The sequence below is a fragment of the Equus quagga genome, chromosome 14, assembly GCF_021613505.1.
Source record: "Equus quagga isolate Etosha38 chromosome 14, UCLA_HA_Equagga_1.0, whole genome shotgun sequence".
Lineage (NCBI taxonomy): Eukaryota > Metazoa > Chordata > Mammalia > Perissodactyla > Equidae > Equus > Equus quagga.
This window is the reverse complement of record NC_060280.1, coordinates 66,206,888-66,228,250: the sequence shown is the minus strand read 5'-3', so window position 1 is coordinate 66,228,250 and position 21,363 is coordinate 66,206,888. Positions and strand designations below refer to the sequence as shown.

The 21,363-nt window shown below is 41.0% G+C and overlaps 1 protein-coding gene across 1 annotated transcript; it reads right to left on the bottom strand.

Moving 5' to 3' along the window:
* Positions 1–13,407: 13,407 nt before the first annotated feature.
* On the bottom strand, positions 13,408–19,694 carry ATP5MG (ATP synthase membrane subunit g). Its single transcript, XM_046638587.1, has 3 exons — positions 19,541–19,694; positions 14,921–15,081; positions 13,408–13,611 (listed from the first exon to the last, which is right to left on the bottom strand). The coding sequence occupies exons 1-3, from the start codon at positions 19,590–19,592 to the stop codon at positions 13,513–13,515; spliced, it is 312 nt and encodes a 103-aa protein (XP_046494543.1). The 5' UTR covers positions 19,593–19,694; the 3' UTR covers positions 13,408–13,512.
* Between the last annotated feature and the right edge of the window lie 1,669 nt (positions 19,695–21,363).

Sequence of the window (21,363 nt, the reverse complement as noted above, 5' to 3'; positions counted from 1 at the left end):
GTACAGAAAAACATAAGATAAAAAGCCTAAATATCCCTTCCTTCCCTCAAAAGGTAATCACTGTTAAGTTTGTTGTCTAATATTTCAGAATATAAACAAGTACATATCATATATATATAATTTATATGTCTTTCTATGTACGGATGTACACACATGCGCGCGCACACACACACACACTTCTTGACTCAATGTGATTGTACCATACAAACTATTTTGCCTGATCCCTTCATCTTTTTCACTTAACAATACGTCCTGGAAAACTTTTCGTGTCTTTCCGACCTTATCTCCTGCCTCTCTCTCCCTAGTTCATTGTGCTCCTACTGCTTTGACCTCCTTGCAGTTCCTGGAACACACCAGGCACACTCACACCTTAAGGCTTTTGCACTTGCTGTCCCCTCTGCCTGGAATGTTTTTCCCTTAGATATCCTCTCCCTTCCGTCAGATCTCTACTTAAATGTCACCTCCTCAGAGAGGCCACCCCCTGTCATTCAAGATACCTTACCCTACTTCATTTTTCTTCACAGCACTGATTATATGCATCGATTGACTTGTTTAATGTCAGTCTCCCCCACGAGGATATGAGCTCCATGAAGGGGGTACTTTGCTTCACTGCTCTGCATCCGGAGCCTAAGACAGTACCTGACCCTCAATAAAATAGGAAAAAGCATGCAGTGCTAGCCTAGTATAGTATTATCATAGTATGGATAACAGCATAGTGGCTAAGAATGCATGCTCAAACTGCCTGGGTTCTAATCTTTATTTCTTAGTAGATGTTGCACTTGGGGGAGTGAATCAGTTTCCTCCTTGTAAAATGGGGTCATACCAGTGCCTAACTCCCTGGGTTGTTGTGAGGTGTAACGTGTGAGCATATGGAACATGCTTAGAACAGTAACTGACACTTAGTAAATTATAATGAATGCTCACTGCTATGATTATTAGTGGTATTCTATAAAGGCAATATAGTCGCTCCAAGGACAGTGCTCCATTCATTCTTCTAGCTCTTCTTTACCTCTTTGATTATTCCTTCGCAGCCTCCTTTCACTCCTTCACCCTTTTAACACTGGTGTCTCCTGAGTGCTTTTTATTTCTCACATTCTCTTAGAGTGAACTCATGGTTTTAACTACTACCCAGACTGAAGAGTGCCATAGCTGTTGCCCCAAACCACACTGTTCCCTGGGGCCTCAGAAGCTTGCATCCAACTGCTTTGAGCATTTCCATTCTAATTACTTGTTAGGTTGTATGACTCACTGAAGTGTGGGTTCCTCAAGGGCAGGAATAGTTTCTTGGTTATCTTTATCTCCGCTTCTCCGGGGAGGGGCTCTTGGTAGGTACACTTTGCAGGTGCTCACAGTCTAGTGAAGGGAAACAGACGATCAACAAATTACTATAATAAGCCAGTGGGTGACAAGTGCTGTGTAAGTAGGACAAAGGGAGTAGAGAGCTGAGAGAGGCTGAGGTACAACAGTTTATAAAGGATGGCCACGGAAGGCCTTTGGGTGAAGGGGATCCTTGAACAGAGCACTGAAGGAAGCGAGAGAGTAAAACCAAATGATGTGTGAGGAAAGAACGTTCGGAGCATAAACCAGCAAATGCAGAAGGCCTGAGGTGGAGTGTGTTTAGGGACAACAAAGGGGCCAGTGTGGCGGGAGTAAAGTGACTGACAGGAATAGTGGTAGGAAATGAGGTGAGCGAAGGAATGGGGGAGGGAGGTGTTTCAGATCATACAGGAACTTAAAGGAGATGACAAGCCATTGGAGGGCTCTGAATAGAAAACTGACAAAACATGACTTAATATTTGAAAGGATCACTCTGATTGTTGGCATAAGAATAGACAATAGAGAAGCACATGAGAAAGCGGGGGATCTGTTGGAAGCTTATTGCAGTGGTCCAGGTGTGAGATGACGGCATCTTCACCTTGGGTGGTAGTATGGAGGTGATGAGAAATGGTCAGAGGCAGGGTATATTTTGAAGACAGAGTAAGGATTCGCTGATGTGTTAAATGTAGGGTGTGAGAGAAAGAGAACAGGCAAGGACGAATGGGTAAGTAAATGAATAAGTGAATTGGAGATATATATATATTCATTTTAAAGTGATACATTACAAGGGCTGCCTAGTCAGAAAATAAGTAAATGAGAAACTTGAGGAGACCCATTAGAAGAAAGAGGATTCGAGATACACTCACACCCTTCCATCCACTTATAGAGAAGAAGGGTAATGAAAGACAGGTCAGTGGCTTGAGAATGAAGTAAAGCGAAGGTTTTCCTTTTTTTTTTTTTTTAATTTGAAGATAGGGAGACTTGAGCCTATCTATAGCTGGAGGGGAAGTATAAATGAAAGGGGAAAGAAAGCCTTACTTAATGAAGATGCACCAAGTGTCTGAAAAGAATCTCCTATATTTGCAGCCTCCACTTACTTACCATCTTCCATTTACACTTCAAACCACTATCACCTGCCTGCCACCCCCATGGAAACTGCTGTCACAGAAAACACCAATGACTTCCTACTTGCTAAAACTGATGGGGACTTTTCAGTCCCTGTTGTGCTTGGTCTTTTTGCAGTATTGTTGAACTTCTGGAAGCTCTCCTCCCTTGGTTCCTAGGACTCCACTCTCTCCTTCCTCCTACCTCTCTAATCTTTCTAATCGATCAATCAGTCTTTCTAATCAAACCCCTTATTGACTTCTTTTCCTGTGTCCATCCCTAAATGTTGATGTGTCTCAGAGTTACGTTCTTCGCCTCTTTTCTTTTCATTATTTCATTCATTTATTTAAATGCTTACTGAGTGCTTACTACATGCCAGGCCCCGTTCTGCGTGCTAGGATATAGCAATAAACAAAACTTATACACATGCCTGCCTTCCCTCCTGGAGCTTACTCACTACGCTTTCAGCAATCTCACCTCACATTCAAGGTCCCAGTCACCCTCTATGTGCTTGTGACTTCCAAATTTACATTTCCAGCACTAATCACTTTGTAATTTCAGACACACGTAACCAATACTCTTTTGGGCATCTTCACTTGTATGTCCTTAAACTGAATTCCTCTTTACACTGAAGTTTGCCTCTTCCTGTATTCTTTCTTCTAATTACACCACCACACACTCCCAACTGCCCATTTCTCTTCAGGATTACTCCCATAGTTCCCAATCTAATCATCCTCTGATACAACACTGAACTTCCTAAAATGCAAATCTGACCATATTACTTCCATCCTTAAAATACTTTCAATAATTCCTTATCATCTTGCAGATCCTTTCTTATTTGGTCTAACTCCCCTCCAGCCCTTGCCTCCAACACACATGTATTCCTTGGGTTCCTGCCATGCTGACCTTGAATTCTCTTGTATGGTCATGCGTTGGTGCCTGCTATTCCCTTTGTCTAAAATGCCCTTCTTTCCCCTCTTGTCCTCTTGGCTAACTTCTAGATCCAGTTCAGGTGTCATCCCCTCTACCACAGCCTTCATCAGTCTCTCCTGTACAACCACAGCATGATGTGCAGACTTCTGTTGATCTTTACATGCTGTATTCTAACGGTGTGATTTGTAATTATTTATTTTGCTACCTCTTCCACTAGACTGTGAGCCCTTTGAAGGTAGGAAATGTGTCTTTTATTTCAGTATCCCAAGCACTTAATGTGACCCATAACAGAAGTGTAATAAATGTTTGTTGAACAAATGAATAAATGAAAATGGGGGAATGGATAGGAAGAGATCACTGAAGAATGGAAAGGAAGAGAGTCAAGAGCAAATGGAGAAGGATAGCGTTGGAAAGAACATCCTAAATATTTTCCTCTAGGACAGAAGAAGGGAGGAAAGGGTGTCATCATGAGTAAATCAGTTTGAGGTAAAAGGGAGGAAACCGAAGGAGTCCATGCTGGACAGTTTCTATTTTCTCCTGAATGTAGTAGGTAAGGCATTCCTCTTTTCTGGAAGACTTGCATATGAGTGAAGTTGCATAACAGCTTCTTTGAATCTCAAATTTCACACCTGCAAAACACTTATGCTACTCTCTATCCCATAAACCTTATCTCTTGCAAAGTTTTAAGAATCAGGGAGATCAAGATAGGGCTTTGAGCTCTTTAGATAAGTAGCAATGAACTTGCTGATCTTCACTTAAACATGACTTTAAATCCACGCACTTGACAGCTGCTAAATTCCAAGGCCCCTCCCATTGTCACTCATTTGAATTCTTTCTGTGTATTGTCAATGCTGCAGTTCCCAGAATTGGAGACACTTTGTTTACCTCCAAATGACTTTGAAAAAATTCACTAGACCTAACATTACTAAGTAATGTTTTTTTGCCACAGGGAGAAAAAGGGTGAAACTGAGCAATATTATCCTCCCACTGAGACGTCTAGCTTTTTTTTGAGTCATGCTTAAAGTCTAACTAAATGGTCTAAAATTGGTTTAGGATTCCTTTTAGCCACCAATGCCAACTTATCTTAGGCTAACAGGACTAGAGTTCAGTTGATCTAATTTAGAACAAATTTTTATCCGTAGATGGGATGGAAAATCTAGGTGAGGATTAAGGTCATAGCCAAGGTACAAGAGGAGGAGGAAGTCTGAGTTAATTATAACCTAGGTTCTGCAGTCTTAATTCCAGGAAGCTGTCCCTTAGCTAGGTGGACAACTTGTTGATTGAGGAATATTCTCAGAGGAAGTAGAAGATAACAGTTCCTGAATTCTGAGATGAATTTCCACAAGTGAAGGTGTTAGTACTGAAAGACGAGAATCTCTTGTCAGTGAAGAAGTCCTTTGAGTAATAAACATTTGGTTATTTTCTCTCCAGCAATCATGACTGGCCTGGAAGATTTCCCAAAGGTTATCTTTTTCAAGGCTGGTTGGGTAAGGTGGTTTTGACATGTTTTTGAATCTATATTACAATACATGCATTGTGTTTAGTTGTTTATTCCTAGCCTTAAAAAAAATACTGTGTATCTTTTGGAAGATAACTAAAGTAAAAAAATAAACAAATAAAACCATGAGAACATGGCCATCATTGCACAAGGCAAAGACCTTATAATCTCCGATACAAAAATGTAAGCCTGAGTTAAAAGCTACACTCATTAATGTCTCTCATATGTGGAGTTATATGAGCTTCTGATGTCAAGTTTAAAAACTGAGAACTTATTTTGAAACATTATGGTTACAGGCTAGGTAGTTAAATGATCACTGGTTAATTTAACTTTTAAGATGTTTAGGATTAGGTTTTAGCCTCTCCTCTTCAGCCTTATTCTCTTCTCTATTCTGAGCCCTTCTGAGCCCATTCTATTAACATCTAACCAATCCGATTGCTTAAGACCCGGGAAAAATCATGGTGTCCTAGGCTCTGACGCAAATTATACATTATGAATCATCACTTGCTCCTGCTAAAGTTGAAATAGAGTGTCTCACATGTGGGTTGGAGTTCAGATGTAAGTTTCTGAATAAAATAAAATTCAAACCATCCCCCTTCCCGACTCCTGCCCCTCACAGTGCAGTAACGAACTTAAACATCCCAGAGTAGAGAGGATGTGGTTAGAGTTAGGAAACCAGGAATCAAATCCTGCATTCCAGTCCTCTGCCCTGACTCACTCACCTCAGGCAAATGGTTCCACTTCATTTCATTTTGCACTGAAAAGTGAGGAGAGTAACATTTTGTGTCAAATCTTCTAAGATGAGTGGCTTCTGCTAAACTGCAAGAGACCTTTGCTGTAGTTAGGATGGACAAATAAGGAAAACATGGGGCTATAGATATTGTAGTTTTCTTTTTTCAGGAAGATTAGCCCCTGAGCTAACATCTGCCGCCAATCTTCCTCTCTTTTCTGAGGAAGACTGGCCCTGAGCTAACATCCGTGCCCATCTTCCTCTACTTTATATGTGGGACGCCTGCCAGAGCATGGTGCTTGCCAAGCGGTCATGTCCGCACCCGGGATCTGAACCAGCGAACCCCGGCCCCAAGCGGAACGTGCGCACTTAACCGCTGCGCCAGGAGGCTGGCCCCAATATAGATGTTGTTTTGAGAGAAAGAGAAAAAAATGGGTTTTGTTGCTGATTTGTGTTCTTTGGGCCTTTCCTTGGATAATTTCGAGAGGTTTACTAGTCGGTCTTTATAGGCAGCTTTCTTCTGGGATGGGTGGGTGGGAGGATCATATAGTCATGGTAGAGCAAACAAACTCCAGATCCCAAATCGAGGGCATGTGGCTTCAGTGTTTACCCTCAGTGCAGTGGGGGTAGCATTTGGAGCCTTGCGTGAAGTGGAAATTAGTTTCCCCAACGTAGAAGTAACGTAAATATCTCATAATAAAAGCGTATTTCTACTGGCATATTGGTAGATAAAACCAAAAGAGGGTTCAAGGTAAAGCAAAGAGGATCAAAATGTCACTCTTGACTTAATATTTACTTGGCTAACATTACTGTTTTTTTTTTTAACCAATTATGGGCTTCCATGGCTTTCTTTCCATGGCTCCACCTGAACGTCATTAAAATTGGGAACCACTCATCTACCATCATCTTAGAATTCACTTTTATCGCAGAACTATATTTATTCACCTGTTCTATTAAGTTCCCTACCCTCTTGAGACCCAGAGTGAGATGACATCAAGGTAAAAATGCAAGCTATCCTTAGGGGAAACAATAACTATTTTAACAAGTAGGCTATAATTCACAACCACACAACTGTGTTTTAATTGCTTTTGGATTTGACAACACTGGAATGCATTAAAACTTGGAGCCTCTAAAGAGAAACTTTCTTACTTTGTGCAAGCGTCCATATAGCTCTTATAAAAACCCATCCATAGGTCGCATATGTAAATCCTATGAGGAAAAGTGTAGTGCTGTAAACCTATATATGGAGTGCTTCTTTCAGCTCTACTAGGACATAAATCCTGAAATGCAGGCTTGGCAAAGAAAGAGGGAGTTAAGATGATCAGTTCCTAAGGAATTTCTGGGATTTTCAGATTTCAGACTAGGTCTTCTGTAAAGAACCTTGCGCTGCCCACCCTTTCACTCTTCCTTCCTAGGCCTTGTGGAGGCCTGCAGGAACCTTGCTCGGTGAGAAGGGCTGCTAATCAGGGATCTAAATCTCTGTTTCAGAGTTAGAGGTTGAGGTGCAGTAGTGACTCAGCTGGCATCAGCTTTGTAGCCGTCTCAGCCTGCAGGCCTTCAGGAAATGAGTCCCCTAGGCCTGCATCCCTCAGTGGCAAACTGCCACCAAACTCTGCTGTTTATCAACCCAGTACCAAACACAGTAAATGGAATTTGCTATTTCATTGTTTGAAAACCTACTACATACAAGGCAGACAGATAATGTGATAGGCTAGGATTACAAAGGTGAATTAGATACTGTACCTTCCTTAAAAGGCTTACAGTTTAGTAAGGAAAATAAACAAATGTAAATATATCATTAGAGCACAATGATGTGTGCTATATGAGGCCCAACAGAAGGGCAAAGGGAAGCAGTTTGGGAAAATCAGAAAAGACTTCTTAAAGTGGAACAGAGATGTGCCAGGTAGAAAGAGCCAGGATGAAGGCAGAAGGAACAGCATTTATAAAGGTGTGGATTCATTAATGGATAAATTAATTTATTCATTCACATCTGTAGTGAGTGACTTCAGTGTGCTTGGAGCTTGGGATAGACCAGTGAACAAAAGAGACTTAAAAAATTTTCTGCCTCTGTGGGGTTTGCATTTATTTCAGCAAGGTAAAACAAACAATAAATGTAATAAACCAGTAAATCACAAAGAATGTTCGAAGTTGAAATTTTGGGGAAAAAAAGGAGGGTAAAGGGAAAAGAGTATTTGGAGAGAGGTTTCTTGCAATTGTAATTAGGGTGTTTGGGGAAGCCCACACTGAAAACGTTAAATGAGGTGAGGGAGCCTACCCTGGGAATAGCTTGGGGAAGAGCATCTCAAGCTGTGCTAAGGCAGGAGTTGCCTGGTGTGTTTGAGGAGGAACAAGGGGGCCAGTGAAGTGGTGTGAGAAAGGGGAAGAGTGGCAGGAGATGAGGTCAGAGACATAATGGAAAGCCAGATCTTGTTGGGCCTTGTAGTCCACTGCAAGGATTTCAGCTTTCAATCTGAGTGAGGTGGGAGCCATTGAAGGGTTCTGAGCAGAGGAGTGACATGGTCTGACTTACAGTTTGGTAGGATCACTCTGACTAATGTGAAGATTAAGACTGTACACAGACAAGCTTGGAAGCAGGAGGCCATGTAAGAGGCCATTTCAGTAATCCCAGTGACAGATGATCACTCCTTGCTGTAAGCAGTGGAGGTGGTAAGAAATGGTCAGATTCTGGATATATTTTGAAAGTTGAACTAACAGGGCTTCTTGATGGATTGATACGGAATATGAGAAATAGGAGTCAAGGATGACTCCAAAAGTTTTTAGCTTGAGCAACCGGAAGGATGGAGTTGCCATCAGCTGAGAGGGAGGAAACTGTGGAACAAATTTGGGATGGGGATGGGGAAGAAAATCAGGAGTTCAATTTTGGACATTTTAAGGTTGAGATGTCTATTAAATACCCAAGTGGAGGTATCAAATAGGCAGTTTCATTTATGTCTAGAGTTCAGGGATGAGGTATGGACTAGAGATATAAATTAAGAGTCATCAGCGTACAGATGTTATTTAAACCTGTGAGACTGGATGAGATCACCAATGGAATGAGGAGAGACAGAGGAAGGACTGAGCCTTATCTTTGGGATATTCCAAAGATAGGAGACCAGGGAAGGGAGGAACCATAAAAGAAAACTGAGAAGTGAACAAAAAGTAAGGAAGAAAGGAGACCAAAGGAAAGCTCTGGAAGTCAAGTGTATCAGAAAGTGCATCAAGCAGGAGGAAATATTCAGCTGAGTCCAATACTGCTGAAAGGTCAAATAAAATGAGGATTGAGAGTGGGCTCTTGTATTTAATGTGTAAAAAGAGCACTTTCAGTGGAGTGGTAGGAATGATGCTCGATTGAAGTGGGTTCAAGAGAGAACAGGAATTGGAGACAGTGAGTATCAGTAACTTTTGAGGCATTTTGCTGCAAAAGGGAGCTGATTTTTTAAAAGATGGGGTAGATAATAGCACGGGTAAACACTCTTAGGAACAATATAGGACAAAACTAATGATGTAGCGAAGGGGATAAATGATGGCACAAAGACATTGAATGGAGGGATTGGTTTTAAAAAGGAGCATGAGCAATCTAGTATAGGCAAGATGGAGCACACATATGGATGCAGATAGTACTAAGTGAGTAGATGATGTTGTGGGAGTCAATGGAAACTCTCCAATTGCTTTAATTTTCCTAGTTAAGTAGGAAGCAAGATCATCTGTTGACAGAAATAAACATGGCCCAAAGAAATACAGTATGATTGTCATAGTATTAAATAGTTTCTTAAGGTTCTGATCATGAATATAAAGTGAGACTAGCCACCTTTGGTTGTTTTCTTCAGCCCTGTCAGTGCAAGTGCAGAGCAGGTAGACTTATCCAAGTATGCGGTTTTGGCAAATGAGTACAAAATTAATAAGAAGCAGAAGTTGAGGGTATATATAAGAGTGATCATGATTGATCATGAAATATAAATAAGTTGGGTAAAGAAGGAAAAGAGGACATCAAGGTGGTGAGGGAGATGGTAGTATCAATGTATTGGTGGTCACGGTAACTCCAAATTAACACAGTTGGGATTTAGAGGGAATAGTTTGGAGAGAGAATAGATGGTCAGAGAGAGGGATGCATGAAATTGAAACTACGGAGTGGTTGAAATTATTGGTAATGACTTGGAATGAATGCCCAAGGAAGGTGAAACACATAATCATTGGACTTTTTAGGGAAACTGAGAGGCCAGTTTGTTGGAAGGATCATTTGTCAATGGTTCTCAAACTTTAGCATTTATCAGAATCACATGGACAGCCAATCAAAACACAGATTGGCAGATTCCACCCCCAGAGTTTCTAGGTAGGGCTTGAGAACTTTCATTTCTAAATGTCCTAGTGATGCTGCTGCTGCTGTGGTCCAGGGACTGTACTTTGAAAACTACTGACCCATGTGTATGCAGAAATATCCAAGAATTGCAGAGTGACAGTAAACCAGGAGAAAAAAAATTGTCAAGAAATAAAGAATGGCCTGGTGACCAGTAGAAAACTGCAACAATCAAGGGGCAGTGGAGATATAATCTGATAATGAGTTTTAAAGCTGGGAGTTTTTATGGGAACTGGTTAGAAATCACATGGCTGAAACAACGGTTGGTAGCAAAATGAGATTAAGGCAAGGCTAAAGGCAGATTGTCAAAGGCCTTGCATGTCAGTATTTTATTAGTATCAAGGGCCTTTCATTTGGCAAGCAGGTCTAGTGTAAGCTCCCTGCTAAGGGACTCTCTGGTGGAGTTGCTACTCTATTCACCTTAAGAGCAATCACAATTGTACCAATTCATGTTCTGGTAGAAATAAAAACCACGCTAATTGGGAAATATTAAGTCCCACAAAGGTAAGTATCACTTTGCGGAAGATTAGGTAGGCTGACATCTGATGTGACAATAAAGCTTAAATAGCTTGACAGTAAGGCAAACAGGACCGAGAAGATACAGAAAGTAATACAGAACAGAACTGTGAAAATATAAAGTAAGGAGGTTGACAAGGGGGTCAGGAGTAAAGTCAGGGCACAGACTACAACACGGGATCATTACCTGGGCCCAACTTGTGGTTCCACCACTTATTACTATGGGATCCTAGCCAAATCATTTAATGTTTTTGCTGCTTAGTTCCTGACTTGTTAAATGGGTCTATCATTTATGCCACGTGCCTCAGAGAAAAGTTGAGGGCTAAAGGAGATAGTCAGCGCCAGTGCTTTGGAAATGTAATGTGCTATACCAAATACGAAATATTAAAAAAGTAAATTGTATTGAGCTATCCTTAGAAATCAGGGCAAAAGAAATAGGTGTGTGAGAAATAGGTAGAAAAGAAAGAAGAAACTGTTATCGAGAATAATGCTGAGGTGTATAGACCAAAGGATTAAGTATGCAACGTGGACACTTTCATAATGTGGTCTTGAAACGAAAGCCTCATAAAAAGGCTTTACTCTTTACTGACATCTATGTTGAAGAATTTATAGATAGTGGTTTCCTTAGGAATCATACTGTTGGACCATAGTGACTGATATTTGTATAACTGGCTTGAACATTAGCAACTAAAATAGCCCCTCTCCTGATGCCTACTACTAAATGAGTTATCTGTACTTCTACATACTGAGAAAAACGCAGGACCACGTGCACTCTTACACACACCTCACGCCATGTTTTTATCCTAGCTTTTGTTACCCGGAACTGAAACTGCCTGCTGCTCTTAGACTATACAAAACTGAAGGCAGAGATTGTGCCTTGTCAAAATCCTTCGCTGGCTTTCTATTCAGTCCTTAAGATAGTCCAATCCTTAATATGGCATAAAAGGCACTTCATGGTCTGGTCCCCACTATTTCTGGTCTTAGCTCACTACTCTTCTCTGTACCCGGTGATTCAGCCATCCTTATGTTCTTTCAGAACCTTGACTCTCTCTCACTTAATAGCTCCTGCACAGGCTTTTCTGCCCGCCCAGTACACCTTGGTCCATTCTTGGCTCTTACTCTTCTGGTTGACTTTAGCTATTAGTTCCTCTGATAGCCTCCCTGGAAGCCCCTTTTCAAGTCTGGGTTAGATTCCTTCAAGCATACCTTCCACTTCCCTCATTACAGCACTTCTCACGTCATTCTAACTATATGCTTAATTACTTGTCTCACCCAAATCTGTTAAACAGGTTAACAGTCTTGTTCATGAATGTTTCTACCACTTAGCATAGTGCCTGGATTGAGTTGTTGCACAATAAATACGAAGTATTCTGAAGCTGTGAGTGGCACACACTCCGCACACACAAGTTCAGTGAAAGGTAGCTTAAACAATTCTCTTCTAGGAGACAAGACACTTGGGGTAACAGGAAGGCAAAAAGTAACTGGCCTGGTGAAGTCAAGCAGCCACTTCAAGGAGCCCGCTGCTATTTTAACCTAAGAAAATTCCGTCCATGCACTATTAGCCACCATACATCAGAAGTGTGTTGTATGGCAGAGGAGGAAGGAGCAGTGAAGTGAGTAGTAAATGTTTATTTTGAGGACTTTCTGGGGTGTCCATGTGGTTAAAAAAATTCACATTACATATCATGAATCAACTAGGCCTCTTTAGGTTCTTACTGGTACTAGCTGATCTCATACCTTTAAGCTTTTTTGGGGGGTTAATTTTAATACTCAATCACTGTATGACATAGAGAAACTCATAAAGATCACCATTATTGTAGTAGTATCTTTTCAGTCTTTTGCTAAACATATTTTAAGTTACCGAATGCTTTTTGAAAAGAGGTAGTTTCAGTTTTGGCCACCTGTGTTTACTGCAGAAGCAGTAAGTTAGGCATTACTTCACATTTCAGAAGAGCCGCAGTCTCCATGGACTTTCTTGCCCATCACTCAGAAAAGCTGCGCCCTTTATTAAGCTACAGCAGCAGTGTTCTAAACGCAGTGGGTAAACTTGGGATTGACTGGATACACATTCAACACTATTAAAAGGATTTAATGCTATACTGTGAGCCATGATGCTTTTCCAATATGCAATCATCTTTTGGTTATCATCAGCCGGTACTGCATGTTTTGCAGTGGTTACAAAGTTACAACGGATTTAGGAAGGTATCAATGAGCCATTCAAAGATGGTAAGACCCCAGAAAAGCCAATGATTGATTAACCCTCTTCTATATCCTCAATAAAACGGCTCAAGAAGACAGATATAGCAATCACTTCTATTTAGTTCAAGACATACTGTACTATCTAGACCCATGGATGATACTAAGTTACAACCCTGTTTAAACATCCATATGGTATTTTATTTTTGCAAAGATTGGTTCTAAAAGTCGTAAAACCGGATAGATTAATAATATATCAAAATTAGCTTAAAAATGTAGGTCATAGCTCTCACTTACTTTGCCCTGGTATTAAAGATGTTACAAAGATACATACTTAAACACCACCAAGTATCTCAACATTTACAGATACAAGTGTTGTCAAAAAGGTCTTTCTCTAACTTTAGCAAAGAGAAACAGTCCAAATTTTATTCTTTATACTACTGACAGGATTTAACTACATCACTCTGGCACATGGTATCACTATTTTTCCTACTATACCAAGTTCTGGTTTTCTCAAGGCCTTTTCCCCAACTTTTTGGGAAATAAAACAGATACCATATATTTCAAACCTTCCAATTAAAATGTATCCTCATAAATATATGTACTGGGTTGGTATATTCACCTATATCCTTTCTGATTTCTGGCTAAGTAAAGACATGCATTTATAGCTGTATTAATGTGTTAAAGCAGAAGACAACCCAACTTACTATCAAGAGAAATTGTGACCTTTCACGTGGTGTTTGACAGAGAAAACACTGATTTTCACACGTTATCTTTATTTTATTCAAATACAAGTCTCATCACGCATGGTCCAAGAACACTCAAATAATAAACCAAATATAAACAGATGTTAAAGATTGGTCTTCAAACATTATAGCCAATGATGCCACGCTTGCCTATGATCTCGCCAACATAAAACCACATCCACACCTCAGTGGCCACCAAACCATTCAGCAGAGCTTCCTGAAAAAAGCAGCACAAATTTTAATGTACATTTTTTTTCTTACATATTTAAAACTATTCTTTTCCAGGATTAAGTGACAGAAAATATAAGGATGCTATTCAAATTAGAGGGCACTTTTAGTTAAAGTCAAGAATTAGTGATGGTAACTTTGTTCAACTGCTGAGAACCCTTGAACTTTCAATTATGTAAGGTAAGTAGTCCAGAGCTTATAAATTCTTTCAAAGCATTCTTTAAAGACCTGAACTGACTTAACCCTTTCATTATTAGTTTATGAGACACTTCATGAGCCCTAAAACAACCCACATCCTGGAAACAGCTGACACATTTAGACAGGGCATTCATATGAAAGGATGGCTATAGGAAGCCAGGTCTCTGAATAGACGTTTCTGTCTGGCCAAAGAAAATCTGCTGAAAGACGAAGGGCTCTCTCTTCCCCTTTAGACGTCATTTTCATTCATTTATTATTTGACTTAACTCTTTCCAAGTATTCACTAATTACTTAGTTTCACAGATCAATGTTTTATTGCCCTGAAGAGAAAAAGTACATAGAAAGCAACGTTTCATGCAAGTGCAAATACAGATCTTGGAACCCTAGTTGAAAAAAATCTTTTCACAACAAAATCGGGCCTTTTCCTTTTAGCACCTGGAAGTGAATTTTCCCCCTTAAAATTAGACCAGAAATATTAGAAGTCTCCTGAAAAATAACCATATTTTCCAGGATGTACGTTCTAAAAGCAGCAATACTTTAGTTATTTAGGACTTTTGTATCCTGTGCTTGGATCAAGCAAGCAAACACAAAATCCAAGTTCCAGTCTTAACAGTCTTTAATTTCATCTTCACACAAGTCAATAACCCTTAATATCATTATATGCTTGCTAGGTTTTGATATTTTTATCCTCCAAATGAGTGTTAGCTGCCTGATTGTGATACAGTCCAAGAGATCTTCTGGCCAAATTGGGGATAGTTCCAGGACTACAGATGAAAAAAAGTACAGAATCAGCAAGTAAGCCATCCTATTTTAGTATACTAACCAAAATAGGAAAAGAAAAAAAAGTTGCCCAGTAAAAATGCTCACTTCTTTGTTATAAGACTAATAGGAAACTAAGACATAAAATAGCCCAATTATGTCAACCCAGATGACAAAATTAGAAAGGTGTCTCTCTCCCAGCAGTCGAGAAGGAGATTCTCTCTCATTATGTTGGTTTCAGCCTCACTGGAAAATACACATATTAATCAAAACAATCAGAAAAATCCCAAGAGAAGACATTTTCTGTTACGCACATACGTTTTCATTTAGCCCATAGTTACCTTAACTGTGAGCTGTTTGAAGCTACCAGTTTGAGCACTATTGACTATTTTTTTCAAGCTCTGAATAGCTGCAGGGATCTCAGCAGGGGTTGGAGGAACCAGCTCAACTTTGGCATAGCGCCAAAATGTGGCCAGTCGAGGCTTCGAGTAAGTCACAGCAGCTGGAAAACAAAACAAAACAAAAAAACCAGGATGAACTCACTAGAGACCGAAAGAAGCAGATGTGTGGGCTGGACGCAAATATTTATTCATGCATCACATTCATTCACTGCTTATACCAAATGTGCACCCAGTGTGAAAAGTCAAAGCTGCTCCTTGGTAACAAGAGGCTTTTAAAGATGCAGAACACCTGTGTCACAGGAAAGTTCAATCAGGCAGGAAGCTATAAGCACATTCAATTACGCCAGGACTTCACTAGTGGCCAGCTAGTACTGTTACTTCATTTATGAACGGCAAATCTAGTTAACTGTAAAGTTACCAGAAGTTGGATTCAAAAACAAGAAAACAGCAGCAATGTAACCGTATTTTCTTGGTAGAGACACCAGAAAATTTGGAGGGAAGAGGTACAGAAGTGGAGGGAAGGAGCTATGTAGAACGGCATCCTTAAGAATAAGATTAAAACTTGTCACAATATTAGCCACAAATCCAGGGGGAATTATACCAATTAGTACCCATTTTTGGTATCCTCATCAGTATGTGGTGGATTAAATCTTTCTTTAACAAAATCACCGTTGCTCCTCCTTCAAAACACTACAAATAGTAAAAATAAAACCTACATATTTTGTTAAGAGCAGCCAAAAGTCGAATCTATTACTAAGCTGAAATTCCTCAAGGTATTTACTATTTCAAGAAAAAAATAAAGGTTCTTAACAATCATGGTAGGTGTGAGACTACGGCAGTGATATCAGCAAATGGAGGCATTTTATTTAAAAAATTACAAGACAAACGTAATAAAAATAGCACAAATGCATGAAAATCCACAAAGTGCCTATCATTCCAAGATGGATTATCTAAAGCTTTTGGTCCTTTTCCTATTATTAACTGCCTGTATTTGGGTATTTCACTACTCTTAGAATTACTATCTCCACCATCCTCTGTGCTTAGGGCCATGGGGGGTAAATCTTTAAGCAGATATAAGGCTCTAAGAGACAGTTCTAAACAGAACTGCCAATATCAAAAAGTACAAAAGTCTTGTGTAACTGTCTTTAAAATTACCTTCAACACAGATATTTCATCCTTGAAAAAAAAAAAAAACAAATCAGTACACGGTACACAAATGCTGTACTTTAGATGGTAAATTTGCTTCTCAGGGGGTATAGGTTAAGAAGTTTGAAACTGCTTTACATGTACACAAAGGATGAACAAAACATAAGTAAATGAATGGTGGATGATGGGAATCAGGTTTCCCACTGTAGGAGAGGGAAGTTACAGATAGGCAAGAAAAGCAGCAAGAATAAATCATGGGATACTGGATTAGCGTTGGAGACATTCACACAAACTCATGTTTAGTTGAACATATATACAGATGGACAGATACAGAAACAACTATATATATGCACATATACACATGGGTTAGTATACATGCACACACACACACACACTTTCTTGTCCACTGAGAGGGCCTAGACTTCTAGCAGTCTAGGAGCAAGGAACATACCAGTGCCTAGATCTTAGTTTCAAAATACCATTGTCCAATAAAAGGAACTATGGCTCCTTGGAGAAATGGTTGATTCTAAGGCTGGGACAGGGAAAATACAAGATGAGGGTGAAGCATCTTGTAGTACCAGAAAGTAAGAGAGCATGTCAAAGGGACAGAGGCACCAGCCTGAAAGAGTTCTCAATGGCCAAGGCTGCAACAATTTGAGCAAAATAAATAACATATTACTGGAGGTACTAGGCATGAAATAAATGTACTTGAGTCCATACAATAAATGACTGAATAAGTAAGCAGGGAAGAAGAGACAAATCTTTCTTATAGAAGAATTTGATTTAAGTATATGTAGATACTCCCTCCTCCCTGCGTTGGCTGCTGCTGCCCACCTCCCCCCAGCCCGCCTCCCCTCACTGTGGGCTAGATTCAGTTACTCCTTTCTAAAGAACAGAGTATAGAAAGAGAAAGACAGTGGGGCCAGCCTAGTGGTTAAGTTCGCATGTTCTGCTTTGGCGGCCCAGGGTTCGCTGGTTCAGATCCAGGGTGTGGACCTACGCACCGCTTGTCAAGCCATGCTGTGGCACACATCCTACATATAAAGTAGAGGAAGGTGGACACAGATGTTAGCTCAGGGCCACTCTTCCTCAGCAAAAAGAGGAGGATTGGCAGCAGATGTTAGCTCAGAGCTAATATTCCTCAAGGGAAAAAAAAAAGGGGAAAGATTGCAACTTTACAGTGGAGAAAGCGAGCAACACTACCTTAACCAAGTGACGAAAGCAAATTTCACCAGTGACGTTATGTGAATATCATGTATGTACTGACATGCAATTAGGGCACTTTACTTTTGTGGTATTTTTTCTCAAAACCCACAGCTCTAGACTAATCATGAGAAAAACACGAGACAAATCCAGATTGGGGAACATCTTTATAAGATATCTAGACAGATACCTACACATATACCTTAAGACTGTCAAGAAAGGTAAGGGAATACTGGGAAACTGTCACACACCAGAGGAGACTAGGAAGACTGACAACTCAACGCAATGTGGGACCCTGGATTGGCTTCTGGAACAGAAAAATTAATGGGAAAACTGGTGAAATCCAAATAAAGTCTCAAGTTTAGTACAGAGAAAAAAAATACCAGACTTTATGACCTTTATGGGAAAATCCGACAATAAAATTACTGTTTCTGTAAGCTTTGTCCTCCAGGGGAATTAACAAACATAGTAATTTTTTTCTCTTTTTCTTTGGTGAGGAAGACTGGCCCTAAGCTAACATCTGTTGCCAATCTTCCTCTTTTTTTTTTTCTCCCCAAAGCCCCAGCACATAGTTGTATATCCTAGTTCTAAGTCTCTCTAGTTCTTCTATATGGGATGCTGACACAGCATGTCTTGACGCATGGTACGTGGTCTGGGCCCAGGATCTGAACCAGTGAAACTCTGGCCTCTGAAGTGGAGCGCACAAACTTAACCACTACACCACCGGGCCAGCCCCACACACAGAGTAACTTTTATTAGATATTTAAAATTCACATTTAATACACTGAGTTATGTTATAAAGCAAAAATATATTTCCACTTTAACATTCTGACCCCGGCTGAGTTCTCTGTTCTGAGTCCTTCTGGAAGAATAACAATCATTATGTTTCAATTATTCACAACAGAGAAAAGGGTTTATCTACTTCATAATAAAAAATTATTTTCGCATTACTTTTCTTTTTGGATTTTATTATTAAAGTTAGTTTGCAATTTCCCAACACACACCAACTAAAAGATGTGAAAGCCATGTTAGAAAAAAACTTCACTTGAAATTAAAAAGATTTTGCCTCAAATCATCCACAAAGTCCAAAAAATGAAGCCGCTATTCTTTCTCTTTTTATGTAAAATTGTAGGGCTTTATCATAACAGATAGCTTGATGATCTTAGTGAAGTTGCAAACTTAAGTTCTTTGGGTTCTGCAGGAGAAGAGAATCAAGTATTTATAGTATCTGGCCCTGTAAGGCTTTCAATAACTCGTTGTTTGGCTGCTGCTGGAGGAAAGGGAGGAGAGAACGGATAAGAAAATACCAATGACAGTAAAATAGGTTAAAAAACATTACATATACTTAAAAAATCCTATTCATATTTTGTAATCAGATTTGAACGAAAGCTATCTGGAGATCTGCGCTTCGATCGCTTGCTAGAATACAGCCCATCTAGTCAAGACGCTTCCAGCAATTTAACTCATCTCACTTCGGGAATAAAATGAATAGCTTGCTACCCAGCAGGCAACTGAAATACTTACGGACAGAACAGACTACTACTCAGGGCTGTTCCGAAAGACAGCGGTCAACCAGTAAGGCTTCAGCTTTTTCAAACGGAAAAGCCCTATGAATGCTAAGCTATAATAATAAAGATTTCTGTTTATACACATCCCTTTCTATGCTTACTGGAGCAGAGGTACCCATCCACAAAGTCCAATTCACTTAAAATTTCCCTCCGATTAAAGGGACAGTATCTCAAACTCTAGCCAGGACAGAGAGCAAAGTCAACGTCCAAAAGCTCATTCATCCTCAAAAGTTTCTGCAGCCTTCCAAATACCCCACTGAGAACCTGCCAACCTGATGAGGCCCAATTTCTCTACTTTCACACCCATGTCCCTTCCCTTTCCCAAGCTCTCCTAGCAGAGCCGTACCCTCCATATTCCTATTCCTAGACACCGAAGGGGCGTAATGGCGGCGGCTGCTGGGCGACTCCGGGCTCCCTTCACTGCCAGGGTTAGAAGCCAGGACGTCTAGGCTGTTCAGAGAAGCCAAGCTGCAGGCCCGGCGAGGGGAAGGCTAGAGACGAGACGCGAAGCTGCCCCTGGCACCCAACCGCATACCGCCCAGCCCCGGCTCCCGCTGGCCCCCGGGTCACCGCAGCCCGCGCGTCCTCGCAGGCGTCCCCGCCCGCCCGAGTGCCCGCCTCGGCGGTGTGCCGCCGCGCTCACCGTTCACCAGCGCCGGGGCCTTCTCCGCGAGGTTGCGGACAAACTGGGCCATGGTTCCAGGACAGAAAGCCCGTCGGCCCGAACGGCAGGCTGAATGTCACCCCCCGGAAGGACCCGCCGCAGGACCCCGTTCCGCTTCCAAGGTCAGGCCTCCTCTTTCCACGCCGGTCCAAGACATTTAGGTGTCCTACAATCTTTCCGGAATCTAACGGGTCAACTTATTTTCTTTAGTCACAGAGGAGAAAGGGGATATGAAAAGTTAAGCTCAGAGAGCACGTGGAGAACAATGGGATTCCGCAGAGAAACAGGCATTTCTTGGGGCAGCCGCTCATGGAGGTCCGGAAGGCCGGCGAGTGAAGGAAATGCGCATGCGCAGTGAGCCTCCCGTGCTCGCCTTGGCGCCGACCTCCGCTTTTCTGCGTCAACTGCTTTCGCAGCTTTTCTGAGGAGACGTGGGGAGTTAGGGCTGGAAGGCATCGCTGAGATTTTCCTAGACCACCACGATCTCCTTACAAAAGGCTGAGAGATTCCTAGGCCAAACATGTAAAATTAGGGGCAGAGCAGGTGCCACATAACCTGTCACCTGAGTCAGCCCCTTGCCTTTCTTTCGGTGATCTTTTGTAATCCTGGTCTCCCCCGTCATCCTGTATTAGGATTGGAATCCAGTTCCCACAGTTCCCTAATCGGCCATAAGGAACTATGCAGCTATAAGGGGAAAAAATCACATTAACCGGTGGTCTCCGGTATGCCAGGCATCTTGGTAAAGAAAGCCTGCGTGTTAGTGTCCCCATTTAAAACTGGGATTAATAAATGGCCACATAGCTAGTGAGTGACAGAGCTGGGATCCAAAGAGGTTGCAATGTAAACACAAAGAAGGGGCATCAGTATGGAATTAGGCATGGTGCTAATCTGGGAAGACTTCCAAGAGAAGATCCTTGAGTTGATGTATAACAGAACTATATGCTGCAGAGTTGAAACGTTACAGTTTAATATGACTGGAAAAAAGATATATGTAGGGAAGTGCATTTGATGAGAAAAACAGAATGTTAAGTGATGTACCCTGGGGAAGCCTGAGAAGTAAAATTCTGATGGATGGAATAGTTAGAGGTGGAAAGAAAAATTAGGAGTGACATCAAAGAGCCAAGAGCAGCATTTCAGTGAAGGAGTGATGCAGTTGCCCTATACTCAGATAAGTCAACTTAAGGTTGAGAAAGTTAATTTAGCAATATGGAAACATTACTTAGAGCTGTTTAAAAAAAATCAGGATAGAAGCCAGAGTGAATGAGTGAAGAAATATGGCTATAAAGGAATACAAGTCAGAAAACTAAATAAGGATGTGCAACTCAAAGGAGAGACTGAAGCTAGAGAAGCAGGATTGACAAGATCCCTGAGGAGGCAGGAAAGAAGGTTGAAGGGATTAGCCTTGGAACTGGGGGGCCTATTCCATAGATGGGATGATGGGAGAGAAGGTTGAAAGTGGGAATTCTGAAGCCTATATCTTTCAAGTGAAGTAGAATGCAAGGTCATCTGAGTGTGAAGGGCAAGTGGGAGGGTGGGAGAGAATTTGAGGAAAGAGGTTAAAGTTTGGAATAGCTGTTGAAGTTAAGGACACACAGAAGGGTGGTTGGGCAGTGTTAGACACCACAAGTTTGTGGCTGCACTGCTCTAAAGATTGTATTTTTCTCCAACAGCAGTCTGTAGCTTGGATGTTGGAGCAGAGAATAATTGGGTTAATCTAGGCTGAGGTCTTACATGGCAGAGGTATAGAAAGAAGGGGCAACAAAGGGGAACATGATAGTGAATGATTAAAATGAAAGACCTGG